The sequence below is a fragment of the Salvia miltiorrhiza genome, chromosome 3 (genome assembly GCF_028751815.1).
Source record: "Salvia miltiorrhiza cultivar Shanhuang (shh) chromosome 3, IMPLAD_Smil_shh, whole genome shotgun sequence".
NCBI lineage: Eukaryota > Viridiplantae > Streptophyta > Magnoliopsida > Lamiales > Lamiaceae > Salvia > Salvia miltiorrhiza.
Window position 1 is genome coordinate 8873753 of NC_080389.1, and position 26941 is coordinate 8900693.

At 33.2% G+C, this 26941-nt stretch overlaps 2 protein-coding genes and 1 long non-coding RNA gene across 14 annotated transcripts; 1 reads left to right on the plus strand and 2 right to left on the minus strand.

Annotated features, from left to right (window-relative positions):
- Nucleotides 1–2991: 2991 nt before the first annotated feature.
- Nucleotides 2992–6629, minus strand: LOC131017396 (probable disease resistance protein At1g58602). Its single transcript, XM_057946135.1, has 3 exons — nucleotides 5277–6629; nucleotides 3352–5117; nucleotides 2992–3255 (listed from the first exon to the last, which is right to left on the minus strand). The coding sequence occupies exons 1-2, from the start codon at nucleotides 6319–6321 to the stop codon at nucleotides 3382–3384; spliced, it is 2781 nt and encodes a 926-aa protein (XP_057802118.1). The 5' UTR covers nucleotides 6322–6629; the 3' UTR covers nucleotides 2992–3255; nucleotides 3352–3381.
- A 5650-nt stretch (nucleotides 6630–12279) lies between these two features.
- LOC131017397 (uncharacterized) lies at nucleotides 12280–16127 on the plus strand. The gene is made up of 2 exons (XR_009099587.1): nucleotides 12280–13716; nucleotides 15361–16127. It is a non-coding gene; the product is annotated as an uncharacterized LOC131017397 (long non-coding RNA).
- Nucleotides 16128–17252: 1125 nt separating this feature from the next.
- On the minus strand, nucleotides 17253–25837 carry LOC131017398 (disease resistance protein RPP8-like). 12 transcript variants are annotated; one of them, XR_009099593.1, is made up of 5 exons: nucleotides 25641–25834; nucleotides 20450–20546; nucleotides 19556–20347; nucleotides 17703–19458; nucleotides 17253–17442 (listed from the first exon to the last, which is right to left on the minus strand). XR_009099593.1 is itself a non-coding variant. In XM_057946137.1 (4 exons), exons 3-4 carry the CDS (start codon nucleotides 20322–20324, stop codon nucleotides 18641–18643), a joined length of 1587 nt encoding a protein of 528 aa, XP_057802120.1. In that variant the 5' UTR covers nucleotides 20325–20347; nucleotides 20450–20546; nucleotides 25641–25832; the 3' UTR covers nucleotides 17634–18640. The 12 variants fall into 12 exon arrangements, 4 of the variants coding, with proteins under 4 accessions (XP_057802120.1, XP_057802119.1, XP_057802122.1 ...); XR_009099592.1 differs by having other exon boundaries at nucleotides 17717–19458; nucleotides 25641–25832; XR_009099595.1 differs by having other exon boundaries at nucleotides 19556–20342; nucleotides 25641–25815.
- Between the last annotated feature and the right edge of the window lie 1104 nt (nucleotides 25838–26941).

Genomic DNA, 26941 nt, shown 5'->3' on the forward strand with positions numbered 1-26941 from the left:
TTCATCTTTAAGTAGCGTAGAAGTCCCGCTTACGTGCGTTGTAATATATTTCTTATTTTTGTATGGCGTAAAGGTCTCTTCTATATACAGTATAGTGACTTATTTGATGATATATATATTTACCTCATATAATTCAAGAAAAAAAAAATCATACTTTTCCCTTTTCGGAGTTGAAAGGAGGAGAATGGGGTTAATTGAATCATAGACTTCTATTTTAACACAAATTATTTTAGATCTTTTGGCTCGATTCATAATTATTACAAATATAATTTATTGTATTTATTTTTGTTGTTCAAAGTTTGCACGATTTTTTAAGAATAACACTATTAAACATTATACTTTGTCGATAAAAATTTAAATAGTTAACTAAAGATGCCAGGGTTTGAATTCACATAAATTAATTATGTTTTTGGAGATTGCTAACATGGCCTACCTACTTTTACCAGTTTTTTTTTTATACTTGTGGGAGTTAGGAAGGGGTTTGAATTCACATAAATTTTAACATATGATCTCTGCTTGTTTTACTATTATGTATTACCGGTTATAGTGACATAAAATATTTAACTTTTTTTGTTTTATTATTGAGCTCGACAAATTAATCATGTGATTTCTTTTTTTCTGGAGAGAGAAAGAACAAAATTTTAAACTCTGCCATCTCCCTCGAATTAAGGATAGATTATATTTTTAATTACGCTTTTCGTTTGTATATAGAATAAAATACTCTAAACTAGCTAGTAGTGCTCTCGTGAACAACTAGCAATATTTCCCTAATGATAGTGTAGTGCTTTATTTTATCAATGATTTTGACATATTTTATTATTTATGAATGAACATTTTATTCACTTGGTATCCTCTATTTCGATTTTTTTTTTGTTCCACTATTAATTTTTTAAAATTATTCTTCATTTAAAAAAAATTACAATAAATTATGATTTTTACAATTAATATAATTAAAATTTATAGTTAAAAATAATATTTAAAAAAAATCAATTCTTTGCAATAAAAGTTAATTAGGATTCCTTATATAATATTTATTTTATTTTATAATAAATATTATTAAATTAGTAAAATTAAATTAGTAAAACCAAAATTTTTCTGATTTTTGCTTGCTTAGTACAGTATATTCGTATAGTTATATTAAGCAACACAGTTTCAATTTATTGGATTCACTACAAGAAAATGCGGCTCTAACGACCGAAATTTCGGTCGTTAAAACCCAAAAATCGGTCGTTAATATTTTTAACGACCGATTTAACGACCGTTTTTTTCGGTCGTTGTTTGCATCGTCGCTCGAGTTTTAACGACCGTTTTTTTGGTCTTTAAATTTAACGACCGATTTTTTATTTTTAACGACCGAAATTTCGGTCGTTAAAAAGAAAATAAAAAATAAAAAATATAAATAAAAAAATTATTTTTTTTTATTTTTTTTAAATAACGACCGAAAATAAAAAATAAAAAATATAAATAAAAATATAATAAAAAAAAATATTTTTTTTTCGAATTTTTTTTTTTTTTATATATATCTTTGTATGCCACAAGTATTTTTAGTGTATTTCTAATGTATTTTGACCTTAATTGCATACCATTTGACGAACTTCCCCAGTAGGTCACCCATCTTACTTGTGCTCTAAGTCAAACACGCTTAACCTTGAAGTTCCTTTCGAGTAGTCATCAATAGAGAACACTCGTATTATTGATATATATAGTACCTATTAATTCATTTAAACTCTAATTCAATATAAAATATCATTAATCATTCATAACCTTATAATATGTCGAAATAATAACTAAGATTTGTAGTGTCGGCGAAACATTGACGATAAATATACGATCGAATTTAAAATAATAAAAAATTAATATTATCGTAATTAAAAAAAGAAAAGAAAATATGAGTATGAAAAATAACAATCAAATATACAACAAAATCAATATTAAATCAAATAATCAATATTAATAAAATTAATATTTGAAAAATAATTTTATTATTTTAAAATAATAAAATTATTAATATTTTGAAACTAATGAATCTAATAATTTAGAAAATCTAATAAGTCTAATAATTTATTATAATAAGTCTAATAATTTATTATAATAAGTCTAATAATTTATTATAATAAATCTAATAATTTATTATTATTTGCAAATAATATCACATTTTTATTAATAATCAATATTATCTATTTTTATAGAATAATATTATGAAAATAACAATCATTTTCAAAATATTCTCTATAATTTGAAAATAATAATTAAATAGAAAATTAATAAAAATAATTAAAGATTTATATATATATTTATATATAATCAAAAAATAAAAATAAAAACGAAATTTAAAATTTTTAAAATTGAAAAAATAAAATTAACGACCGATTATTCGGTCGTTAATAAATAAAATAAATAAATAAAAAAATAAAAATAAATAAAAAATAAATAAAAAATAAAAAAATAAATAAAAATAATGTTAACGACCGAAAAATTCGGTCTTTAAAAAAAATAAAAAAATATTTTTTTATTTAAAAAATATTAAAAAAATTAAAAAAAATTAAAAAAAAATAAAAAAATTAAAAAATAATATTAACGACCGAATAATTCGGTCGTTAAAAAAATTAATTTTTTTTAAAAAAAAATTATTTTTTTTTTCAAAAAAAATAAATTTTTAATAAAAAAATTTAAAAATATATATTAACGACCGAATTTTCGGTCGTTAAAATTAAAAAAATAATTAAAATATAAAAAAATAATTTTTACGACCGAAAATTCGGTCGTTAAGAAAAATTAAATATTAAAATATTAAAAAATAATTAACGACCGAATTTTCGGTCGTTAAAAAATAAAAATAAATAAAAAATAAAATCGGTCGTTAAATGGTCGTAAATCGGTCGTTAAGGCCGCAAAATTAACGACCGAAAATTTCGGTCGTTAATTTCGGTCGTTAAACGCGTGTTTTCTTGTAGTGATTCTAAACAACCAAGCAACAAAAATCACAATTCAAGAACAGAAATAAAGATTAAATCTACAGAAGTTACAAGCAAAGGCTCATGGGCCGAATCTTACCGAAATAACTCCATGTGGAACTAAGCAAGTCTAGAATAAATTCTCCAGATTAATAATACATAAAGATATATACACATTTATTTGAAAGAAAGTGATTAAAGCGAGACAAAGTTGCAGAGAAAAGAATGCAAATAATTAAAAGACAAACAGTTGGGACATGGAACAAAAAGACTGTAGCTCGAAGGAGGGGAGAAAAGTACCCTGCAACAAAAACCAAGACGATACAAGTTTAGAATGCGTCGAGCTTTATAGTTAAAACCTTATCGAGAATGAGAATGAGATTGGTGCAAGCATTACCCGGGTGGAGACTAGATTAGTTAGTCATCATCAATAGTCTCGGATGATAATTTCAGGGACATGGCTGACTTTGTGGAAATCCTCTCCTGATGCAGATACCCTCTTCCCCATTTCCGCCATTCCAGTAATCTCCAGTTTCCGAAGAGTAGAAATGCCACTCAAACCATGTGGAAGCATATCCAGATTAGAACACTCATCTATTTGTAAATGAGAGAGAATGGGCATGGCTCCTGCCTCCACTCTCCACTCCCTCAACTTTGGTAATTGAGAATGCGCAAGGAACTTGAGGCGAGGAAAACTGTTTGATGGACACGTCATCTCCTCCCCCACAAATGATTTCGTCCATAAATACAAATATATCAAGCAAGGAAGGTTCCCCAGTATCCCCATTGGATCATCCTCAATCTCACATTCTGACAGGACCAAAGTTATAAGTTTTGAACTGATGGAGTCACTCCCGCACTCTGCCAGCGCCTTCCCTAACTTAACTTCAATCCACAACTCATGAAGATTGGGACATGTGATTACCTTCTTCAGCGTTAACACTCCCTTATTTGTTCCTAACTCGCAACCCTTTTTGATTCCAACCCAACAATGCTGTAACTTTTCCATGAGAGCAATGACGTCGATGATGGCTGACAAGCTTTCGTTGTCGTATATTTTTGTTGAGAAACTTCGCAGATTCTTCATTCTGTTCATACATTTTAAGTCATGCACTCTACTATCCAAATAACACAGGGTCTCCAACTCAATCACTCCCTCGTCCAATGTCAATCGATAATTTCCAATTTTTTTCTCATCATAATCGGGAACAAACAAGTGTTTTAAACGTAGCATCTCCTTAAAAATATTTGGGACTTCAATATTCATCGAATCAGTTAAATCAAGGGTATCCATGTATACCAAATTCCTTATTGACAATGGTAGCTTATCAAAATCACATCTTTTTAAATACAAACGTCTAAGGTGAACAAGACTAGCGATTCCTTTCGATAACTTTCTTCCTTCAAATTTGAATCCCACCATAACTAGATCTCTCAACAATTTGAATTTCTGAAAATCAATGATACCTTGCGGGGGAAACTCAACAATAACACCCGAACCTATGTGATTGAACATTTGAAGAGACCTTAAATGTTCGCTACTATCTTCTCCCCAAGTGACTGTAAGCTCGTCAGGTTCCACTTGAACTTCTTTCCTGAAATGTATAGCCAAATGCCGTATTTTCCTATGCGAGGAAGCTTTCCCACTTTGATACTCCAAACTCTGCACACCAAAATCCTCACTTCTCCCCAATTTCAAACATAGTTCTCTTACTACATCATGAAGTTTGCAGCTCCTATATTTTCTTCCAGGTGTGACACCATCGTAAATTTCGACTTGGACGATGGACCTGGAGGCCAACTCACCCAAGTAGAGCTCTGCAATTTCCATCAAAGTTTTGTCCTTGTCTCCAATAGAAATCATGCCTTGTGCTATCCACATCATATATAGATCGTCAGCATATCTATCTTCATCCTCTTGAAATATACCCATATAGAGAAAGCATGACTTCAAATAATAGGGTAGACTTTCATAGCTTAAATTTAGCACTCCATCAATCTCCTTTTCATCTCTATATATGAATTCTTTGACTAACTTCCACTCCATCATCGAATTTGTCTTTCTCAAGACCCCACCGAGTAAACAAATTGCCAACGGCAAATACCCACATTTCTTCACCATTTCTTTCCCAATTTTCTCAACATTTTCTTCCAATGCAAACTCTGCATTGAAAAAACAAATGACAATTAATTGAATAGTAACGTTATAACTTAATTAGATCCTCTCATCTAATTTGGAATCGATGATGCAAGAATAGAAACTAACCAACAGGTAAATCTAGAATATTATTTGTAGAGTAGAAGTTAATTAATTCAACTAACCTGGAATGTTGGCGTGGGCAAATGCTTTCTTCTTGAGTAGTTCCAAAGCATCTTCCTCTTTTAAAAACCCAAGTTTCACGGGGCATCCAATCTCCGCGACTTCGCGTTCGCGCGTGGTGATCAAGATTTTGCTCTGCAAATCTTGGACATAGAAGGGATGCTTGAAGCCATCCCAATGAGAAGTTTCCCAAAGATCGTCAAAAACAATGAGGCATCGCTTCTCTTTTTGTATCTTGCATAGTCGCTCCTTCAACTCCCACTCGCTCAAACTTGTAACATCGTCCCTTATTTTTGGCCCATCCTTCGTGTTTTGATGCTGTAGCTGCATGAGAACATCATTCCAAACTGATTGAAAACTCTGACATTGCTGACTGATGCAAACCCATGCGTAAAGATCAAAGCTGGTGTTGGTCTCGTTGTAGAGCTTTTTGGCAATGGTGGTCTTGCCTGATCCCCCCATTCCCCACACTGAAATTACTCGATGCTTTTCGTCTTCCACTAGGAGATGAAGAAGCTGCTTGAGCTCGTCCTTCATTCCCACAAAACACTCTCCGATCTCGAATTTGGGGAAGCTCTTCCTTGCTCTGTTGTTGGCGGACGAGCTTTCCCCTTCATCTGTGTTGTTGATGATGCTCTTCTTTATGCCACTCTCTATCATTTCCTTGTTTATCCTTTCAAGTCGTGATTTGATCGGTGAAATCTCCGAGCCTAATTGGTGGATCGACTTGTATTCTTTCAAACTACAACTACATTTGTGGACGAGCTGTCTGAGGCCTCGTCTTCTCCTTGAAGACACTTGATAAGCTGCGTGTCTTTCAATGGCAGCTTCGGCTCTGTACACAAGATCTTTGATCTCTGAGATCCAATTGAAAATGGTTTCATTTTCATGTCGTCTTCTGTCGGCATCTTTGAGAAGACACTTCATCTCTTTGAGAGAGATCTCGAGCTCCTTCACTTCGTCACCCACACCAGATAAAAATCTTGCTTCTTCCAACAACAAATCGCGCAAGGTTTCTAGAGCCATCGACACCACTGCTTCTGCCATCGCAACAATGCCAAACTCGAATTTCTTTGGTCAAACTGATTTAGTATTGGTGAGAGTATATATAGAGCGATAAGGGTAAGGAACTCGTTGGTGAATACAAATTCTTCAATGGAGATTGCGAAGAATTTGGATTTTCTGGAACAGAGAAATTAGTTCTTGGAGAGTTGTGTGAGGAAGAAGGGAGAGGTTTGACTTTCGTTTGCGGGGAAAAGTGTGAAAGTAGTTTAGCTTATGAGAAAGCACATTATCTTAATTAACTCCACTTGTTTTTGGTTTCTACCTTGTCTTCTTCTTCTTCATTCAATAATTCTCCCTCATTGTCCCATTGGGATGGCCTAGTGGTTGGGGTGGTTGCCTGTTGTCCAAGAGGTCACAGGTTCGAATACTCTCGGCCACAATAACCACTAGGTGGGGTTAGGGATGTCAATGCAGCCCGAAACCCGTGGGCCGACCCGAATAACCCGACAAAATTATAGGGTTAGGGTTGAAAAATCGCAACCCGAAAAAACCTCCAGCCCGATTAGCTCGCACCCGACTAACCCGGAACCCGATAGGGCTAGCCCGAAAACCCGATGGGCTGGCCCGGTGGGCTGACGAAATTGTGACTGATGCATCCAGTTACAATTTCTGCTATGTTTAGATCTATGGTATTTGCTTAAATATATATAAGTAGCCTCTTTAAAAAAAGTGAAATTAATTAGTTAGAATATATATGTGTGTGTGTGTGTGCAATCTCATTAAAAAAAGTGAAATTAATTACGGATTTTTTTGTAGAAATTGATTATTAGTATCTCATTAGTTAGAAAATAATTATTAGTATCTCATTTTAAAGTGATACCAATTTTTTTTTTCTGTCAATGAGACGTGCATGGCAAATGAATTGTTGTGAGTAATTAATTAGCCCGCACCCGTGGGGTGTGTGTGGTTTGTATTATTTATAATGTAATTTCATCAAAAAAAAATAATAATTCTCCCTCATTATTTCACTCATTCAAAAAGAATAAACATTAAAAATACTTATTTGATGTCACGACAGCAACTCTTCAGACCATTTCTCAACCACTCTGACGACCAAAACTCAATAATATGGTATAAAAAATGATAAGGTGATTCATCATTAGCTGGCATAATGAATTGTTGTGAGTAATTAATTAAGGCGCTTTAAGCCAATAAGAGTTGATTAATGCTATTAATACAGATAATTTAGCCTATGATATGAACTAAACATCATAAGATGGTAGTTTCCTGTCACATTTTGCTAAGTTCTGACATGACGTTTTAAGAAATGTCTAGAGCTATCTATGACATGTAAACAAATTAATATTATTCATGACATTTTCTAAGCCAAATATTGAGCACATATCAACAGTAACGAACTCTAGATAACTATGCTGAGGTATGTTTTTGCTTTTTGGTTTTTTAGCTTAATTAGAGATGGCAGATACAATAAGAATTATTTATGAGCAGACTTAGATGGTGTTCGGTTCCTTAAAGAAGATAATAGTGAGATATCGTAATATGAGGATTGAATCTTGGCCAAGAAATGGTGTTTTTTTGGATAGTTAACTTTTATATAATTGAACATGCGTGGTTCGTCGTTTTACACTAAAAATATCTGACAAACAACCGGTATGCCCTTACTGCGTAGACAGTAGCAAGCAAAATCATCTTCCAAGCGATCAGTGAGAATTCTAAACAGCAAGGCAACAAAAGTGACAATTCAAGAAAAGAAATAAAGTTTAATTAAAACCTTGTGTAGAAATTACAAATAAAGATTCGGGGGCAAACCTCATTAATTAAAACAATGTAAAGAAATCTCTAGTAGAAAAAAGATTCCTTATCAAAACTCTAAATCTTAAACTCATAATATTATCGTATACTATCAATTATCCATAAGAGCATCCACATTGGGGTTATATGATAGTCTACATGATAGCTTACTTGATGAGGGGGGACCACATTGTGTAAAGAAGCTGCATTGGGATTACATGATAGCTTACATGATTTTTTTAGTTTTGATTTTTATGCTTTTCACTTAAATTTAATTGCTCAAATTTAAATAATACATTTTACTAATAATTAAAATTCCATTAAGAAGATAAAGAGAAGATAAAGAAGAGAAAAAAAAAACGGTCAAAAATTGCACGGAAACCGAGGCAGTCGAAGTTACATATTCAAATTCATTTTTTTTTAATTAATGGCGCGTGTGAAACACGCGCCTAAATTAAAGGATCGAGCGGGCTACACGTTAGAACGTGTAGCCCTCGTGTAAGGAAGGGCTGCATCGCCTTAATTACACGATGCGAGCTCTACACGAGTAGGCTGCCATCGTGTAAGCGATGCGGATGCTCTAAATATAATAAGAGATGTCATAATAAAAGTCAAAGACAAAAGAGTATCTTAATCCACACGAATACATTATTGTAAGTCCTGAATTCATCATTAATGTAAAACGACATTAAAATATCTTGAAAGAAGTACCGTAATATCAATTTATTTGATAATTTTGATGAACACAAAGGCTTCAAACTAAACAAATAATGAACACAAAGTCATGCCTCGTGATATCATGAATATTGCTATTCAAGAACCTCTCAAGCATGAACTCGTCTGGATTTTCCAATACTTTGGATCTATTGTTTGTCTTGGTACAACCAGTGGAGCTCAAGGGTACAACCTCAATGTCTCCTTAATCACTACTTTCAAATAGGGAAGTTTGGGCATATCACCTTCATCTAATTTACCCTTTTCACCTATCAAATTTCTGATTTCTGCTTGTACTTTTTTCATCACACTGGGTGCTTTTATTAGTGCCTTCATCGTCCAAATGATTGAGATAGTCGTCGTATCAGTTGCACGAATAAAAATATTCTGCAAGGAAAAAAAAAGTACTAATGCTTCAAACATAAGTTTATTTAACATTTAGTCATCATCGTCATTAATTGAAGGGGTTTTAAATAACATAATTGTGTATTTGATTAGTGGAGAAGGGCCTCCACAATTTAGAAAAAAGTTGAGATAGTTAATAGGTTTATGTGAGTCCATTAGTGACAATATGTGTAAATATGCGGGAAATTTAAGGGTGATGGTTAATGAGATTATTTTCCTCGACTATATTTAATTTCTTGAAGTCATCATATTACGTGATTTTTTTCAAATGGATTACATTAGATTGCGCTTTTGAGTTTGATTTTGTAACATGAAATTGAAGTGTTGTTGAGCCTGGTATGTTTTGGGCCGAATTTATGTTTGTTGGATCTCTTAATTAAGAAATTGGCCTGGACTCATATTTGCAATTGGGCTAATAAATGAAAGTATGAATAATTCTATTTGTAGAACCTATTTTATTCAGTGCAGTTCATTTTTAAAATACTAGCGGTAAGAACGTGTGATGCACGTTTAACACATGTGACTTAATACTATGGAAATAAAATATATAGATAGTTTTATACAGTTTTGAATATTTTTATTAATTAATTGTATTTATGAAATTGAGTTATTCATTTGACTATAATTTAAATTTTAAAATGAAATCAATGAAACTATTAATGAATAAATTTAAAGGTACCAAAGTAATATTCATAATATGTGTCTAAATAAAAATGCAAAAATATATATATGAAAAAGATCCTAAATTATCTAAGTACGGAACAAGACGAATTTTAAATGTTTTTTTTTGTTTGATTTTGACAATTGGGGATCGCTTATTATTTTTGGTTTGCGAATTAAATATATTTTTATCTTAAAAGAATGTAATACTTACAATTAAAATCACTTGCATTTTATTTACGTTTCATGTGCTTTTGTAGATTTCTTCTTCGTCTATATACCTCATAGGCTGCAATATATAAATATAAATATATTAATTAAAAAATATTTTGATTTGTGTTCATGTTGTATGGTATGTGGTGATTATAACATAGACAATTTATATAGATACTTAGAACCTTGTGCGCTCGTACTACAAAAAAGATCTGAAGATGAGTTTGTTTTGTGCAATGTAACATTCATGCTCATAATTAATATATAAATTGCAAGCAAATAAATATTTATTATGTTATATTATCATGTAAATTTTCAATATATTAAAAGGTGAAGACAATATTGCAACATTTTAAAAACAATGTTAAAATTATAAATGAAACAATAGGGCCGGATGGCCCTATTGGTGATTGAAACTTAAATTTTGTCCACAAAATTTAAAATATCAATATTTGGCCATCTTTTATGTGCTCTACCTAATTTACCCTTTAACCCAATAGATCCAACAACTTTCTTTGACCCGGATCCAGATTTAGGGATTAACCCATGCCTTGTCTACCCCCCAGACCCCCGACCCCACCCACCCCCTACCACCCACCCCAAGCCAAAAAAAAAATATTTTTTTTTTACTTCCCCTGCTTGTCTACCCCCCCAGACCCCCGACCCCACCCACCCCTCCACCCACCCACCCACCTCCAAGCCAAAAAAAAAAAAAAAAAATTTACTTCCCCTGCCTTGTCTACCCCCCAGACCCCAGACCCCCGACCCCATCCACCCCCCCACCCATCCCCCCCCCCCTCCCAAGCCAAAAAAAAAATTTTTTTTTTTTACTTCCCCTGCCTTGTCTACCCCCCAGACCCCCGACCCCACCCACCCACCCACCCCCCCCCACCCACCCCCAAGCCAAATTTTTTTTTTTACTTTCCCTGCCTTGTCTACCCCCCCAGACCCCGACCCCACCCACCCCCCCCCCCCCACTACCCACCCCCAAGCCAATTTTTTTTTTTTTTTTTACTTCCCCTGCCTTGTCTACCCCCCAGACCCCCAACCCCACCCACCCCCCACCACCCACCCCATGCCAATAATTTTTTTTTTACTCCCACTGCCCTGCCTACCCCCTGACCCCCGACCCTACCCCCCCACCCACCCCCAAGCCAAAAGGAACTTTTTAAACACTTCCCCTAGGGTTTAGATATTCCATTTAGGGTTTAGATTATCCATTTAGGGTTTAGATGTTCCATTTAGGGTTTAGATTATCCATTTAGGGTTTAAATGTTCCATTTAGGGTTTAGATGATGCTGTTGTTTCTATATTTGTTCTGCATGTTTGGCACTTATGGCACTATTAGTGCCATAAGTGCTAAAAAGACCATTTTACTTTATTTTATTTTGGATTTTCGTTGCCACTTATGGCACTAATAGTGCCATAAAATAAAATAATAAAGTAAAATTTTTTGGCTTGGGGGTGGGTGGGGTGGGTGGGGTCGGGTGTCTGGGGGGTAGACAGGGCAGGGGGAGTAAAAAAAAAAATTTGTTGGCACTTATGGCACTATTAGTGCCATAAGTGCCATAAAATAAAATAATAAAGTAAAAGTTTTTGGCTTGGGGGTGGGTGGGGTGGGTGGGGTCGGGGGTCTGGGGGGTAGACAGGGCAGGGGGAGTAAAAAAAAAATTTCGTTGGCACTTATGGCACTTATAGTGCCATAAGTGCCAAGCTTATGGCACTAATAGTGCCATAAGTGCCTAACCCGACCCGCGTGCCTGATCCTACCCGGCACGCGACCCGCGCTCCTGACCCTACCCAGTCCGCCCAATTAAGGGCAAAAACGTCCCAAAGCTATAAAAATGGCCAAAATTTGTGTTTTTTCAATGTGTGGCCATAAATTGTGTTTTATGCTTCATTTTGGCTACTTCAAAATTTTACTCATTATAAAATAGATGAAAATTCATGTATAAATTAGCAATCCCTATATATCAAATAATTTTTAAATTTTAGCAATTAAATTTTAGAAAACAATATTATTTTATAAACAAAATCCCTATAATATATTCAATTCATTTTCTTCCTACAATATTTAACAATCTTAATAAGAGAGGAGTACTGGGGTACTATTGGGAGGAATAGTACTGTAGAAAAAATAGTGCCCATGGCATTTTCGTAATTTTCGTTCCATTTGTGACCTTTTTCCAATATTTGACCCTGCTTTATGTCATCTGATTCACAAATTTTTTGTTTTTCACTTTCACCTTTTTACTCTAATATTTCTAATACAGTTCCGGTGATGAAAAGAAAAGGAGTTCTGCTGTAAGAGTTTCCCTCAAATTCAACGGTGAAAGTGCAAAGTCTGATCAAAATTCAACCAAAAATCACACTAGAGAAATCCATTACACCAACAAAACAAGGAGGTGAGCTTTGATTTCGTAAACCTGCATTTTATCATTAAATTTTCTGATGAACCCTAGATTTTTTTCACAAAACCGAGCGCAGCACAAGACAATACAACTATAGTCTTGGGGCTGGGTTTCTTGGTTTGTTTCTTGCGTTGAGGGTGCCGGTCAGCGTTGGCATCGGCAGCAGCTTAGGTGTGCTGACGATTGGGAACGACCAGTCTTGGCTGAGTTGTGGCTCAATTTCTTGTGCTATTGTCTGTGTTGAGAGTGGTGGTCGGCGGCGGCATCGGCGCAGTTTTCTTAGCTGCTGATTGTCGGGCCGAGCTGAGGAGAGTGGTCGACGATAGGGAACAGCGGTGATTGATGGAGAGAACAAACCGTTCTGGTTATTCACCGGAAATTAAGAAGAAGAAGAAGAAGAAGAGGGATTTGGGATTTGATAGTCGGGGATGATATTCATTCTCTGTTGCAAATGTGAAGTGCAGAGACAGATGAAGCTGTGAGACAGTGTAGAGAGAGAGAGAGAGTTGACAGGGTACACAAAGAGGGGAGACTATGGGTGCAACCGAGAATGAGAGAGCACCGTGGAACAGGGCAGTATATTGTGGGGATTTTAACTAACTCTCTATCTTTGATTGATAATAATAGTGTTTAACTTAAACTTATTTTTTTAGACCAAACTTAAGCTTATTTTGATTAATTAATTGAATATAATTGATTTAATTATTGTTTGATTTATTACTTTTACAATGTTTACTGATTGAAGTAATTTCCGGAGGTATATTGGAAGTACTAGACAAAAATATAATCGGGTGTTTCCAAAATAGGGATGCTCGATATAATTATGTATAGTCAATAGGATTTTAGTTTATTTGTTCATTCTTAATTTTTAATTATAAATAAGTAAGATTTTAATTAAACTTTGATATTCTTAATTTTTCATGTACTAATCTTTGTACAAAATGTAGTAGTATTAATATGATTTGTTTGGTGTCCTCAAGGAGGCACCAAGCGGTGCGAACTCCTATCTATGAACAGTGAGGTCTAAGGTTCAAACCCCGCCGCTTCCCCTCCCTGCAGTTAAAATAATAAATATGATTTGTTTGATTTTTTCACATGTGTAATTTAAATATTCATGTGTTTCTTTTATCTAAATTATTCTCAGATACGTGCTCGTTCACTGACATTCACTTCTTCAAGAGTTACATCTCCACGGGCTTAGTGAGCATTATCTTGCACTTGAGTAAGTCTTCGTAACATGCATTTTCTCTCTTACGCGTTGAAATCACGATAAATTAAAATGCAGTATTAGTTTTTAGGGTCCACTATCATGTAGCCCAGCTCAATACAGTAGCTTGACCTTTTCTGAGTCTGAAGTAATTTGACAGTAATTGAACAAATAATTGATCTCTCCACCTGGATAATCATCAAATTCAATATTGGTAACTGAAATTGGGTTTAAGTAAATAGTATAGCTACAAGAACTCTATAAGTGACGTTGGAAATGAACTACAAGGTCGTAACTTTAGAAAGTTGAAGCAAAACTACTTTTAATTAGGAAATACCTTCGTAGAAGGATTGGTGATTGTAAATGAAGTGATATTCCCTAATGAAAAAAAAAAAAAAAGATGCTTCATCATTAAATAAGGAGTACTATAGTTTATTCCTAATTTCCTATTAGGTGATTTGCTCACCTTTTCAGTTGGATATTTTGCGTTCTTATGATCTCCAATATTTATTTTTACTTTCTAATTTTGTGTTTATTTAGCGTTTTGTCTTTCTACTCCAAGAAATCTATTCCACTTCTCCAAATTTAACTGTTCGCTTGATTTTGTTCTATTTTTTATTTGTAGTGTGGTATTTTGTTTTCATATGTTTTGCGCTCTTCCATTGTATTTAAAACTTAAAAGTCATTTCCCAATGATCATTTAGTTATAGTAATCATTTTGAAGTTTAGAGAATAGGATTTATTACTATAGGATTAGGACTTGGGTTATTGCCTCTAGCCCTTAGGTTTTTTAAGGATTTGTTACTTTGTGTTATACGGAGATTGTTATTTTTGGTTTCCGGTTTTCGACAGGTGCCCTCACGGTTCGCTTGTCTTTGCTCACATCGAATTTGTTTGCTCGAACACTTTTCATCCATTAATTGTACCTTCTGTAAATCACTACCCTACTTTGTTCTCAAAATATTATTTTGTGCTCTATTTTCTTTTCATATTTTATTGTACCACTAACTAAATTACTGAATTCTCATTTTGTGACTTTGGTCATGTTTTTCCGATATCTTGTTATGGCGAAAAGAAGATGTGTGCTTTCAAAGAAGGTTACTGATGAGCTTTCTTTGTATTTTTCTTTTTTCGGGGCTCATTTGTATCGGTTGCACACTTACCTTTAGTTTATTTGTTCCATGTCTTTGCTTTAGAGTATGGTGCATGGTAATTTTAATTCTTCTATAATGCATGTTGCGAGCTGTGTTCACACGTGCCATGTACTTCTCAATTCTTTGTTGCTTGTATTTGTTTTGCTGGGAATTTAATATTAAATCTATGTTCAAATGTCTTACACGGCCATGTGACAACTTCAAAACGTTTAGGTTTTAGCTTACCTTATCCATCTACAACTGTTATGGCTATGCCAATATTTTTGGCCGTGAGTGTTCACCTGCCTGACTACTCGGTCGAGAAGCTTAAGAGGTGCATAATTATATTTGTTGTGTCACTGTCTAGATTTGCACAATTCAATTATTGTTATGTTAGATTGTTTAGTAAGTGGTGTTCCTATTAATTTTTTTATTGACTGTGGTTTGTAATTTTCAAATAAGAAATCAATAAAAAAAAAGATGTGTGTTGTTGTTGTTGACACTGTTGGCTATTCCAATCTCTTAGGTGGGCAGCGTGATCTGGGTTGCCGTTACATGATGCGCTAGCACTTGTTGCGAAATTTGGACTCCGAGGTATTTTTCTCACAATGACTTGTAATCCAAAGTAAGTGGAGATTCGAAGTGAATCATTTCCTGTTGAAAAGAGTCATAATAGAGATGATTAGTAAGCAAGACTTTTCAAGAGTAAAAAATGAGTACTTGAAAATAGTCATAATAGAGTTGATTAGTATGCAAGAGTTTTCAGAGTAAAAAATGAGTACTTGAAAAAGGAATTCCTAAAAGACTCGTTGTTTGGGGTGATTGCTGCTTATTTTTATGTGGCGAATTTACTTCTGCATGTTCATTACAGTGGTTGTTGAGCAAAATAAAGGTGAGTATAATAAAGGTGAATATTCCACATGAAACAACGATGTTAATAGTTGAATGAAGTCATCAACAATATAGGATAGTATGCAAATATATTATTTGTTGTCATTAACTAAACGCCAACACTTGTATGCGCTTTGTACAATTCTATCTATGACTTTTGGTAGTACTTAACCATGACAGTGACATTTTATTAATGTTTTGAGGTTGTCTTTTGTATGTACATTGTATATGCCCATGTAGGTTCTGATTGAATGCACTGTGTATATATGATGCATAATGTCTTAAAAATATTTAAGTAGTTTGTATATAAAATGTACTCTGTAGATTGCTACAATGTTTACGAGTTTATGACTTGTAGAAATTCTCATACACGTCATAGTATAATATGGTTGCACTTGGAAATGATTTGATTAGCATCATTATTGATCCCATAATTCACGGAGCAATTATAGAAACACCGCGTAGGACGCGGTGTGAAATTTCTAGTTGATAAATAACAAAACTTTAATCGGGAGATAATTACCCTGCAAATAAGCTTCCAGAAATGAAAATTGTAGAAAACAATATTATTTAATAAATAATCTTCTTTTGATAATGCAGAAGCTCGTAGCTCTTATCCACTAAAGAAATGTTTTTTGATGTCTACTCAAAATCATCAAAACCACACATTAAAAAGCAATTTCTATTATAAATGATAGAAGTGATATATTCCCCCCTTTAAGAATATTGATATGAAGACATGAAAAGATATATAAAGCCAAACTATCTTATATAATTCTTAATCTACATGCGAAGTATAAGTATCATGGTTTTCTTACTTAAAATTATTAATTTACATTGCTGAGATTCCAACTAATAGATGTTATATATGGATTGCTAAAGATCTTAATTAAGAATTAATTAGGTTTTTATAATCAAACTACATATAGTTGTTTATACATATGCAGCCAAAGGGCTTTGCATTCAATATTGACAGGTAACTTACCTTCCCAATTTTAAGTCTAATGAAAAAATTAGTTCTAGAAACATGTAAGAAGCTCCATATACCAAAGGATCATAAGACCTATCTCAAAGAGAAGTAAACCGCACTAACTAAATCAACACAACTGTGGGAAACAGGTAAGTTGATATGATCTCCTGTTGTTAAGATGATTAAGGATGCATGGTATTCTTCGAATTATTAATGGAAATTTACTGTCATTAAAGCTGCATTTACATCATGTTAACTGTTATCCTATTTACTTCATAAAAATCAATGAGAACTTGATGCGGTGAATCTATAAAGTAAACGAAGTGAGAATCAATCAGTTTTGGGTGCAATTAAGTCGCTCTGTCACTGACGCCGACTCCCTCCTCTTTCTCCCTCAGCGAACCGCCGCCATCTCCCTCCGACGCAGCAGCAACCGCGGACAACACAGTCACCGCAGCAAAGCAGCAACCGCCGCCTCCCTCTCTACCCTCTCATCTCCTCTCCCCTGCACCAGACGGAATGACGGCAGAGCCGCCACCTTACGTAGCCGCAATAAATAACCTTTACTCTATCAATTTGGTGCAGTGAACTCGGCTATCACACCCTCCCACGATGGTCACTAAAGCCCAGTTTGAGCAGTTAGAGAAGGTGGTTTTTGAGTTGCAAGCCACGGTGGAAAATCTGCAGAAATCACAGGCCGAGGACCGGATTTCATTGAACTCCAAGTTGGAAGCCATCTTGGCCAAACTGTCGATCCCGGATCCGCCTCACCTTTACTCTATCATCCCTAGATCAAGAACCTAAAGTCCCAACGATGCAGGCCATTGTGCACGTATGGTGCTGATCTGTCAGTTCCTATGATTTATGAAACGAACAAAAGATGGGCAATGAATATCACTTAATTAGGTTGATTCGTGCTCATATTTTAAGTGCATATATATCTGTAAATTTTGTTTATATTTATAGTTATAAATATGTTATTAGAAACTATCCAAATTAACGCCAACAATAATGCAGACACCTGCGCTAGCTCATCGATTGATATTCACCATCGATATATTGGAGATTAGGTCTGAATTCTTCATCTTTGCTGCAATGCTTTTGGTTGTCACCATCTTTAACTCCTCCAGATCGCGCATCGTTTTAATCACTTGCGGGAGGTTATCCAGATATGGACAATCATGGATTTCTAATTTCTTGAGCAAATACATTGCACCTTCTCCACATTGTACATTTCTCAGATTCCATAGCTCTTCGATGCACAGGACTTTGAGACAAGGGAAGCCTTTGGGCAAGATCACCATTTGTTGACCAGTGTATGCATTCCGCAATTTCAGGTACTCTAGATTCCGTAACTCTCCTAGTAGAGCCATCGGGTCTTCATCAAAACAGCTATTAACCAACGTCAATGAGTTAAGAAATCGAGGGAAACTTGTTGGAAGACTAGCAAGGAGTCCATCCAATTTGAGTATGTGGATATATTGTAGAATAGCAAGCTCATCCAAACAAGGCATGCTTCTGAAACGATACCCTCTCAAGATTAGGTGATTAAGATCCCCCAACACAGTCAATGTCACAAAGAGCATGGTTACATCTGAGTTCCCATCCACGTCTTCTATGCCCAATTTCTCAAGAAAAATTAACTTTTTCAAGACCGATCGCTCATATGTCCAATTATCAATCGAGACGTAGGTTAAGGTCTTTAGATTCTGTAGCACGTGTATCTTCAAAGGCTTCCGGCAAATCACATCAGACATGTACAGGTGGTGAAGGCTGGGCAATTCCCATATAATATCTGACACCTCCACCATAAAGTTTTGAGCCATATCAAGAACCTCGAGGTTTTTCAAGCACTCCAACGACTGTGGAAGCTCTTTCATGTAATTATTTCTCAACCCCAAGTATCTTAATTCCATCAATGTGCCGATAGTTTCCGGGATAAACTTCAACCCAAAATCATCCAAGTCAAGTATCTTAAGTTTTTCAAAGTTCTTCCAATAAGACGGACTAGTGTCCAAGTAGCCACCTCCATGGAAGAAGAGAGAGAAACAAGATGTTTATCTTGATCTGTGGAGTAGTCGAACTTGTCTCTGCTACAAATGATAACACGATGACGACAAGGACTCTCAGAGGGCCGATTATTTCCATTGTTCCTTAGAATCTCAAAACCTAGTTTCTCCTCTGCCTTTTGGATGGATAGCATGTGTAGCACAACATTCATGCAATACTCAGTGTTCTTGTCCTTGACTTCAATAACAGATTCATTGATTAAATCCTTTAAATTTTGTCCACACTTATATTCTGAATCTTGTACTGCTCCTCCTGTAACCCAAATCTGTATCAACTTTTTTTTCCTCAAAGTTGTATTTTCCTTAAAGAAGGCCATACACAAGAAACATGACTCCAGTTTGGGATCCAATTTATGATAAAATGGTTCCAACAACTTCAATATTGGACCAAAATCAACTGATTCAAGAAGTTGTTCCCATTCGCTCTCCCCTGAGACTTTCTTTTTGGCTAACTGCTTTCCCACCTCTTTTATAGCTAATGATAGACCGCCACATTTTCTCAACATTTGTTTTCCCATATGCTCCAACTTCATTGGGAATTTATGCTCACCCGTCAATTTATTGCCATGGTTTATTGTTTTCAGAAACAATTGCCAGCTCTTCTTAGAATCCAAAGGTTTCATCTGATGAACTTCTTGATTCCATATGTCTTTATGCGTCGTGTGACTTGTGAGCAGCAATCTATTTCCATTCCCTGCTTACATAAGAACAACACAAAAAAGAACAGTCAGAAGGTCATTGAGTCAGAAAAATTAAACTGTTAACGCAACACGAAAGATGATCGTACATACATTTTTGTGGAAGATCCCCCAAGAAAGACATAAAGCGCATTTGTTTGGGCAGGTCGTCGAGAACTATAAGATATCGCGTTCCTTGCAGGTGTTGGCGAAGCATATCTCGGAGGCTTCGGTTGTCCATATTCTCCAATAAGGAAGATGTATGGGGATTCTGAGGATCTTCTAGCTGTTGTATTAGTTTGATAAGTAGCTCTTTGATAGTGAGGTCAACAGAATTAGATACCCAAGCACGGTGCTGAAAGTGCTCAACGACGGTTGGATGGTTGTATATCTCTCTCGCAAGTGTTGTCTTTCCAATACCAGACATCCCTTTGATAAGAACAGTCGAATCAATACCACCAATAATCCTTTCGCGAATCAGAATTTTCACATCTTGCTCCAAGCCCACCACATCTACATCATCATCTTCAACATTTTCTGATGATCTCATGTTGGACTCCATCTCCACCCCATCATCTCCCAATCTAAGCATGCGCTTTTTGATCTCTCCAATCCAAGTATGGATGGAAACATAGTACAAAGGTAAGGTTTCCCTTTTTGTGAAAAGGCGGAGGACATCGTCAGCCACGTCGACAAGGTCAGATACCAAAAAATTGAGGCTTCTCCCATCTTCCAATTTCTTATCCCTCACAATATCCACAATCTCTCTCATCTCTTTAATAACCCTTTCCATTTGCTCTTTTATAATCTCCTTTGTTTTCGTGTCCTCTCCATACTTAATGTCCAGCTTGTGTATCACCGATAAGAGGAGGGCCTCCGACATGTTTCTGCTTGAATTAAACTGCCCTAATAGGCAATTTAACAACATTAAATCCATAAATTATTAATCTAGAAAAAAAAATGACTTTAGATTGAATAAAATTTACTCAAGCGAAAGAAATTAGCTACCCTTTTCTGATTATTATCTTTGCTCGTGGTGATCGAGTTTCTGATTCAATCCTCACCCTTCTAATGAAATTAGTTGGTCTTGATCTTCCAATGAATCCTTTGATTTGAAGGGTAGAATGTAATATATTACAAGTCAAAACAAATTTCAAAAGAGTTTTAAGCCAAGGAAGAGACCAAAAATCTTGATGAAATTAATCTCATGTTTACATAATGATGACTATATGGAAACCATGAGGTCCTTCCGCATCTAGCATCTAATGGCTTAGACAATTACAATATTGCTGCTACTATCTATACTATATTAAAAGAGCAGTTTTCAATTTCAAATTGATTTCAAATCAATTTGAAATTGATTTGAGTGGCAATTTTGAAGATATATGAAATATAACGGTTATAAATAAATTACACATTCACACCCCACTAATTCACCCTCATATTCACCGCATGAACTAATTCAACATATCTTTTAATTAATAAATTATAAAACTCGAATTAATGCAATTATAAAATTAACCGTTAATGTCAGACTGTCAGAGTTATGCCACAAAATTGTTCATTAACTTCTATCAATTCTTTAATATTCTATTTACGTGCTTCCATTTAAATATAGTACAATAAGACAAAAATTATTAAATTAAAAATATGTAAATTATCAATAGATTTAAAGGGTGATTTCAGACTAAAAAAATAATCTATAATTACTATCAAAATTCAAAAGTTTATAAATTCAGGTTCTTTACACAATTACACTATTTATATAATTCTAGATTCTTTACCTACATCATCTATATAATTTTATATATAATTTTAAATTTTAAAAATATCAAATATTTCCATGTATTCACTGAGGGTAAATGTAGTTTGATTTAAAATGCAAAAAAATATATTTATGTAAAAATAAAAAAATCTCTTTCCTCTCTCATCTTTTTTTTGAATAAATTTATTTTTTAATTATTGTAATTTTTTAATTTTTTTTTTTTGCACTTTAAATATCAATTTTTATTATTGTGAAATCTATCTATACTATATTAAAAAGGGAGTTTTCAATTGAAAATCAATTTCAAATTGTTTTGAATGACAATTTTGTGATCGAATATTGAAAAAATAAATGGCTAATTGAAAATTTATGTATAATTCTAAGAACGTGGTTTTGACCACTTCTTTTAAATTTTAGTTCAAATAACGTGTGTCTTTTTAATCTGCAAATCATGGTAGTATTTTTTTTACAAAATAAGAACAGCATATTATGTGCATAATTGCATTTCTCATGCAATTATATCTAAAAGTATTTCTGAGTTTTTCAGATGAATAAAATTAGTTATATATATATATATATATATATATATATATATAATTTCTTATATGATTTAAATTTATTTAATTTGTGGTAGTGTTTTCGTACTAATAATACTTTATTTATTTATATAAACATATTTGATATTTATATAGATTAAAAATGAATCTTTTTTAAAAATGGTTTACATTTATTTATTTTAAGATTTTCAAATTCTTCACTATATATTAAATTTTAATATAAAATTGAAATAATTATATGGTATAACTATTTTACTTTTAGTTACATACAAAATATACTGACTATTGTAATATGCAACAATTAGTTTGTACATAATTTTTTTAAAAAAAATTGAGTTACCTTATCGTAATTCTATTTTTTTTCTTTATAATGTAATTATTATTTCATGGTACTTATTAAATTTAATATTATACTCATTGAGTTGATAATATTGTTATTATATACTACTTCGATTAAAATAATATAGTTAACAAAAATAATTTTTAGTTGTCAGTTAATCTAATTATAAAATATTTAATATGCATATCAAATTAAAGATCAAAATAAGAGCTTTAATTTGATATATTTTATGTAAATATATCAATTAACTTAAACCGTAAAAGTTATATTTATTGAAAGATTAAAATTAACAAATTATGTCTCAGCTCTCATCTTTTTTCGAATAATTTTTTTTAAAATTATTTTCATTTTAGCCTTTAGTTTTTTTTTTTGCTTTTTGATCGTATCAATTTTTATTCTTGTGTATTGTTCTTTATTTTTAATATTAAGCTAAAATATATATTAAATTAAATTTAATTTTTATTATATTTATAAATATGATAATTGAATTGGTATCAATTTTATATAAATATAAAAATATAAAAATATTTTCCGTGCATCGCACGGGGTGCAAATGCTAGTTATTAATGAAAGATGAGTTCTTAACTTGATTTATTTTAATTGTAAAATTAAATCTAGAAATGGTGGCACGAACACTAGATTCGAATTTGAAACCTTTAACCGTGCCGCGAGGCCAATCAAATGGGATCCTATGTCCAATTAGAATTTATAATTATTTTTTTATATTTATTTGAATTTATAATTGATTATTTGATTTCATTAATTCAAAGTTAGGGTATATTAAATTATATTCCTTCCGTCCACAATTTAATGCCCCATGTACAGTTTAATAATCCGCTTTGTTATTCTTCTTCTTACTCGTCTTGATCTACTTTCCGAATCTATCCTCTCGTTTCCTTAGCTTTTTGCTTTCATTTTTCTATATTGAAAATCTTAAATTACAATTATTGCAAAGCAAGAACTGAAGTAACAATACTCGAAATCTGAGTTTATATAAGAACATCATAATTAATCATGTGAATTTAAAAATCATTCAAATCAAGGACAAGCAAATTACCTTTTGTGATTCTTCTTCTTATCCTTTTTTTTTTTTGATATACATAAGTTAAAAAAGAAATTTAAAGATCCCGTGACGAAGGACTCAAACCCGAGACCTCAGGTCTTGGACATTAAACTCCTACCACGAGGCCAACACAAGCACACTCTTCTTATCTTTTCAATTTAATCCACCCCTTGTCTCAATTGTGTGATATGGACGGTAGAGTGTGATATCTACGATAGAGTTAACTGGGAGTATCTTGACGCAGCGTTGAAGAGCCTTGGTTTCTGTGATAAATAGCGCGATTGGGTTAGAAGACGGTGACGTATGACATTCTTGTCAATGGTGAGACGGTGGGGCCTATTCTTCCTTAGCGGGGTCTTCCTCAGGGGGACCCGCTCTCTCCGTACTTGTTCATTCTTTGCGCTGAAGGTTTATCAATCGGCTATGGTGAAGCATGAGACCGATAGGGGTTCGCTTCATGGTGTGAAGTTAGGGCGCGGGGGTACGGCTATCTCACATCTTATGTTTGCCGATGACTGTATGTAAAGAAAGTGTTTTAAGGGATTATGAAGAGGCATCGGGATAGGTTATTAACTTGCAAAAGTCGGGTATCTTCTTTAGCGCTAATGTGAGCAGCGCGGATCAGGCTGATATTTCCTCTATTATGAATGTGTCTCTTCCCATCAATATTGGCCGCTATTTAGGGCTCCCGTCGCTTGTGGGTAGGAAGAAGAGAGAGATATTCAACTATCTTCGTGATAATATGTGGCAGAGGATCCAAGTGTGGAATGACAAGAAGCTCTCTAAAGCGGGCAAGGAGATTTTGATCAAAGGTGTTGCTCAGGTTATCCCTTCGATCTGTATGGGCGTTTTCTCTCTTCCTGTTGGTTTAACTGATGAGTTGAACGCATGCTCAATTCGTTTTTGTGGGGTAATAAAGGTACGACAAATAAGAGTATTCACTAGTTAAAATGGGATAAGCTTTGTGTTGATAAGAATCTGGGTGGTTTGGGTTTCCAGAGGTTCCAACTCTTGAAGAATTAGCCTTAATAGATAAAAATAAGTTAATTTTTTGTTTACTTTGTTAGATTGAAACTTTGGGATATCCCAAAGCCCTTGATTATTTTTATCCTTTAAGTTAGTTTTGCTTGATTCTTATCCCATCAAAATGGTGGGATTGAAATAATCCTACTCTTGGAGATAAAAATACTCAATCATCAATTTTATCTATCATAAGGGGGCATTTACTTTGGATGATTATTAGCCTTGATAGATAAAAATAGTAAAGCTAATCCCTCGTTTACTTTGATGTATTGCAACTTTAATATACCAATCCATTGATTGCTTCTATAATTCAAACTAGTTTTGTTTGATTCTTATCCTATAAAACGGGTGGGATTGGAGATATCCTACTATTCAGGATAAAAATACTCAATCGTGCATATAATCAATCATGCAAAGTAAAATGATTAGCCTTGATATATAAATATAGTAAGATTAATCCCCTGTTTATTTTGGATTGAAATTTTGGGATATCCCAAGGCCCTTAATTATTTTTATCATTTAAACTAGTTTTACTTTGATTCTTATCTCATTGAAAGAGTGGGATTGGATAAAATTCTACTCTTGAGGATAAAAATATTCAACCATCCATCTCATCAGTCGTGCAAAGTAAACGTCCCCAATCGGCTTTGATCTTGTATTGATATGTTCCATTCCGTGTATTCCCCTATTAAATCCATTATTTTAATTATATTATTATAAAATTAAAATTAATTATAATAGTAGAATGAATCAAAATTAGCATTTATTATTAAAACTTGAAGATTAAGGAAACTATATATATATATATAACCTAATAGGAGGTCTCCTCCCGTACAACCTGTTATATGATACAATCGAGTCACCCAAGACCAGTATCCTTATCCACGTAGAGGTCTTGGACTATCTAAACCCAATATATTAAGTGAGTTGAATCCCTTTGTACAGAAAATTTTATGATAACATAATTATAGATTTATTCACTCCAATAATCAATTTATTAACTAATAAAGGATAGTAATTCCATATATTCTTCGTATTGGAAAACAACTGAGGTGATAATACTCGTGTTATAACTGATGATAGTCGATGCACAACTTTGTGTTGAACTAGACAAGTAATCCCTCCATCCTATCTGATTTGATCTGTATTTTTCTGGATTATACCATTTAACATACTATCTTATTTGATCTGTATTTTTTTGGATTATACGATTTAACTTGATCTATTTTGTTTAAATAATCGATTTTTACTACGATAAATATTGCCCACACACTTTACACTATAATCATTTTCTCTTAATAAATAATTTATTCAGACCTCCAAAATGATTTTCAAACTTACTAAAATTTTTTGAAGCGCAAAAATCTAAATTTTTCAGTATAAAACTCTCCATATATAATTATGCTTAGTTTTCATATTATTCAGATATAGGGAGATGGAAATTAAATTACCTTTTTGCGAAGTTTCTTCTTATCTTTGCTCGTCTTGATTAATTTTTTGATTCAATCCTCCTTCTCTCTCTCCTTATCTTTGCTCTTCTGACCAGCTGAGAGCCTGAGAGTGATTTGATATCTTTGAACAAGCCAAAACAGAGTTGGGAGGGGCTATAAACTACGAATTCACAAATTAGTCACAGTTACAGCTCAACAACTTATATACTATTTTATTGGGTAGGTTAAATAGAAACGACAAAATACTTAATTTTCAAGAAATATAACTTAAACAACAATTTTATGTCCTAATAATGTCTTCATAGCTGTATTCCACGCATGATTTTTATATATTTATCCAAAGTTGTTGAGACAGCCTTATTTCAGCCAAATCACGAGGAAGTGGTCTTCATGGGACCGATCTCATAAATGAAAGTGGGCACTCGCGGATCCAGGGGGCCAGGGGGTCCCATTTTTTGAGTTTTTATTTATTTATTTATTTATTATTTTTAATATATATATATATATATATATATATATATATATATATAGGGGCGCGCTCCAATGAGACCCCATATTTTTCGTGTAACATGAGTACAATGAATAAGACATATAATACTAATGAACAAAACGTATATCTAATGAACAAGATGTATATACTGACGAAATTTTTTTTTTAAAAATTAGTAATGAATAAGACATATATACTGATGAACATGGCCGCATATATTGATGAACAATGCAGTATATACTGATGAATAACAAAATTTAAAATATCCTGCTCCCTCCAGAATTCGAACCCTGCGAAAAAAAATCACCCTCCAGATACAATATCAGCCATAGGATTGATAAAATAAACGCATTGGATCATGCCCTAGATCTCACTAAAATTAGGGGGTCTTATTGTAGCGGCCCCCTATATATATATATATATATTATTTAATATCTATATATATGTGTATATAAATAAGAAATACAAGAAAAAATATAGTAATACATTGTTTATAGTATCCAACTATCCATATTAATTGCTTAACACATTGATTTGTTACATTTATGTTATTTTTATCCTTTTATCTTTCTTAGTTAATTTTTAATGTTGAATTTGAGTCAATTCTAAAGTTAAAAGTAAAACTACTAATTATTAACAATGAAAATTAGTTTATTTGTTTAGAAGATGATTTTTTTTTTAAAATGCATAAAAATATTTCTTTATATGCTTTCAATCTAATTGACGTTGAATTAATTGAATTGCGAACAATTATCTATTATATTAAGTTATTGTTAAAAAAAATGCATGAAAACGAAGTGTATGGAAAGCT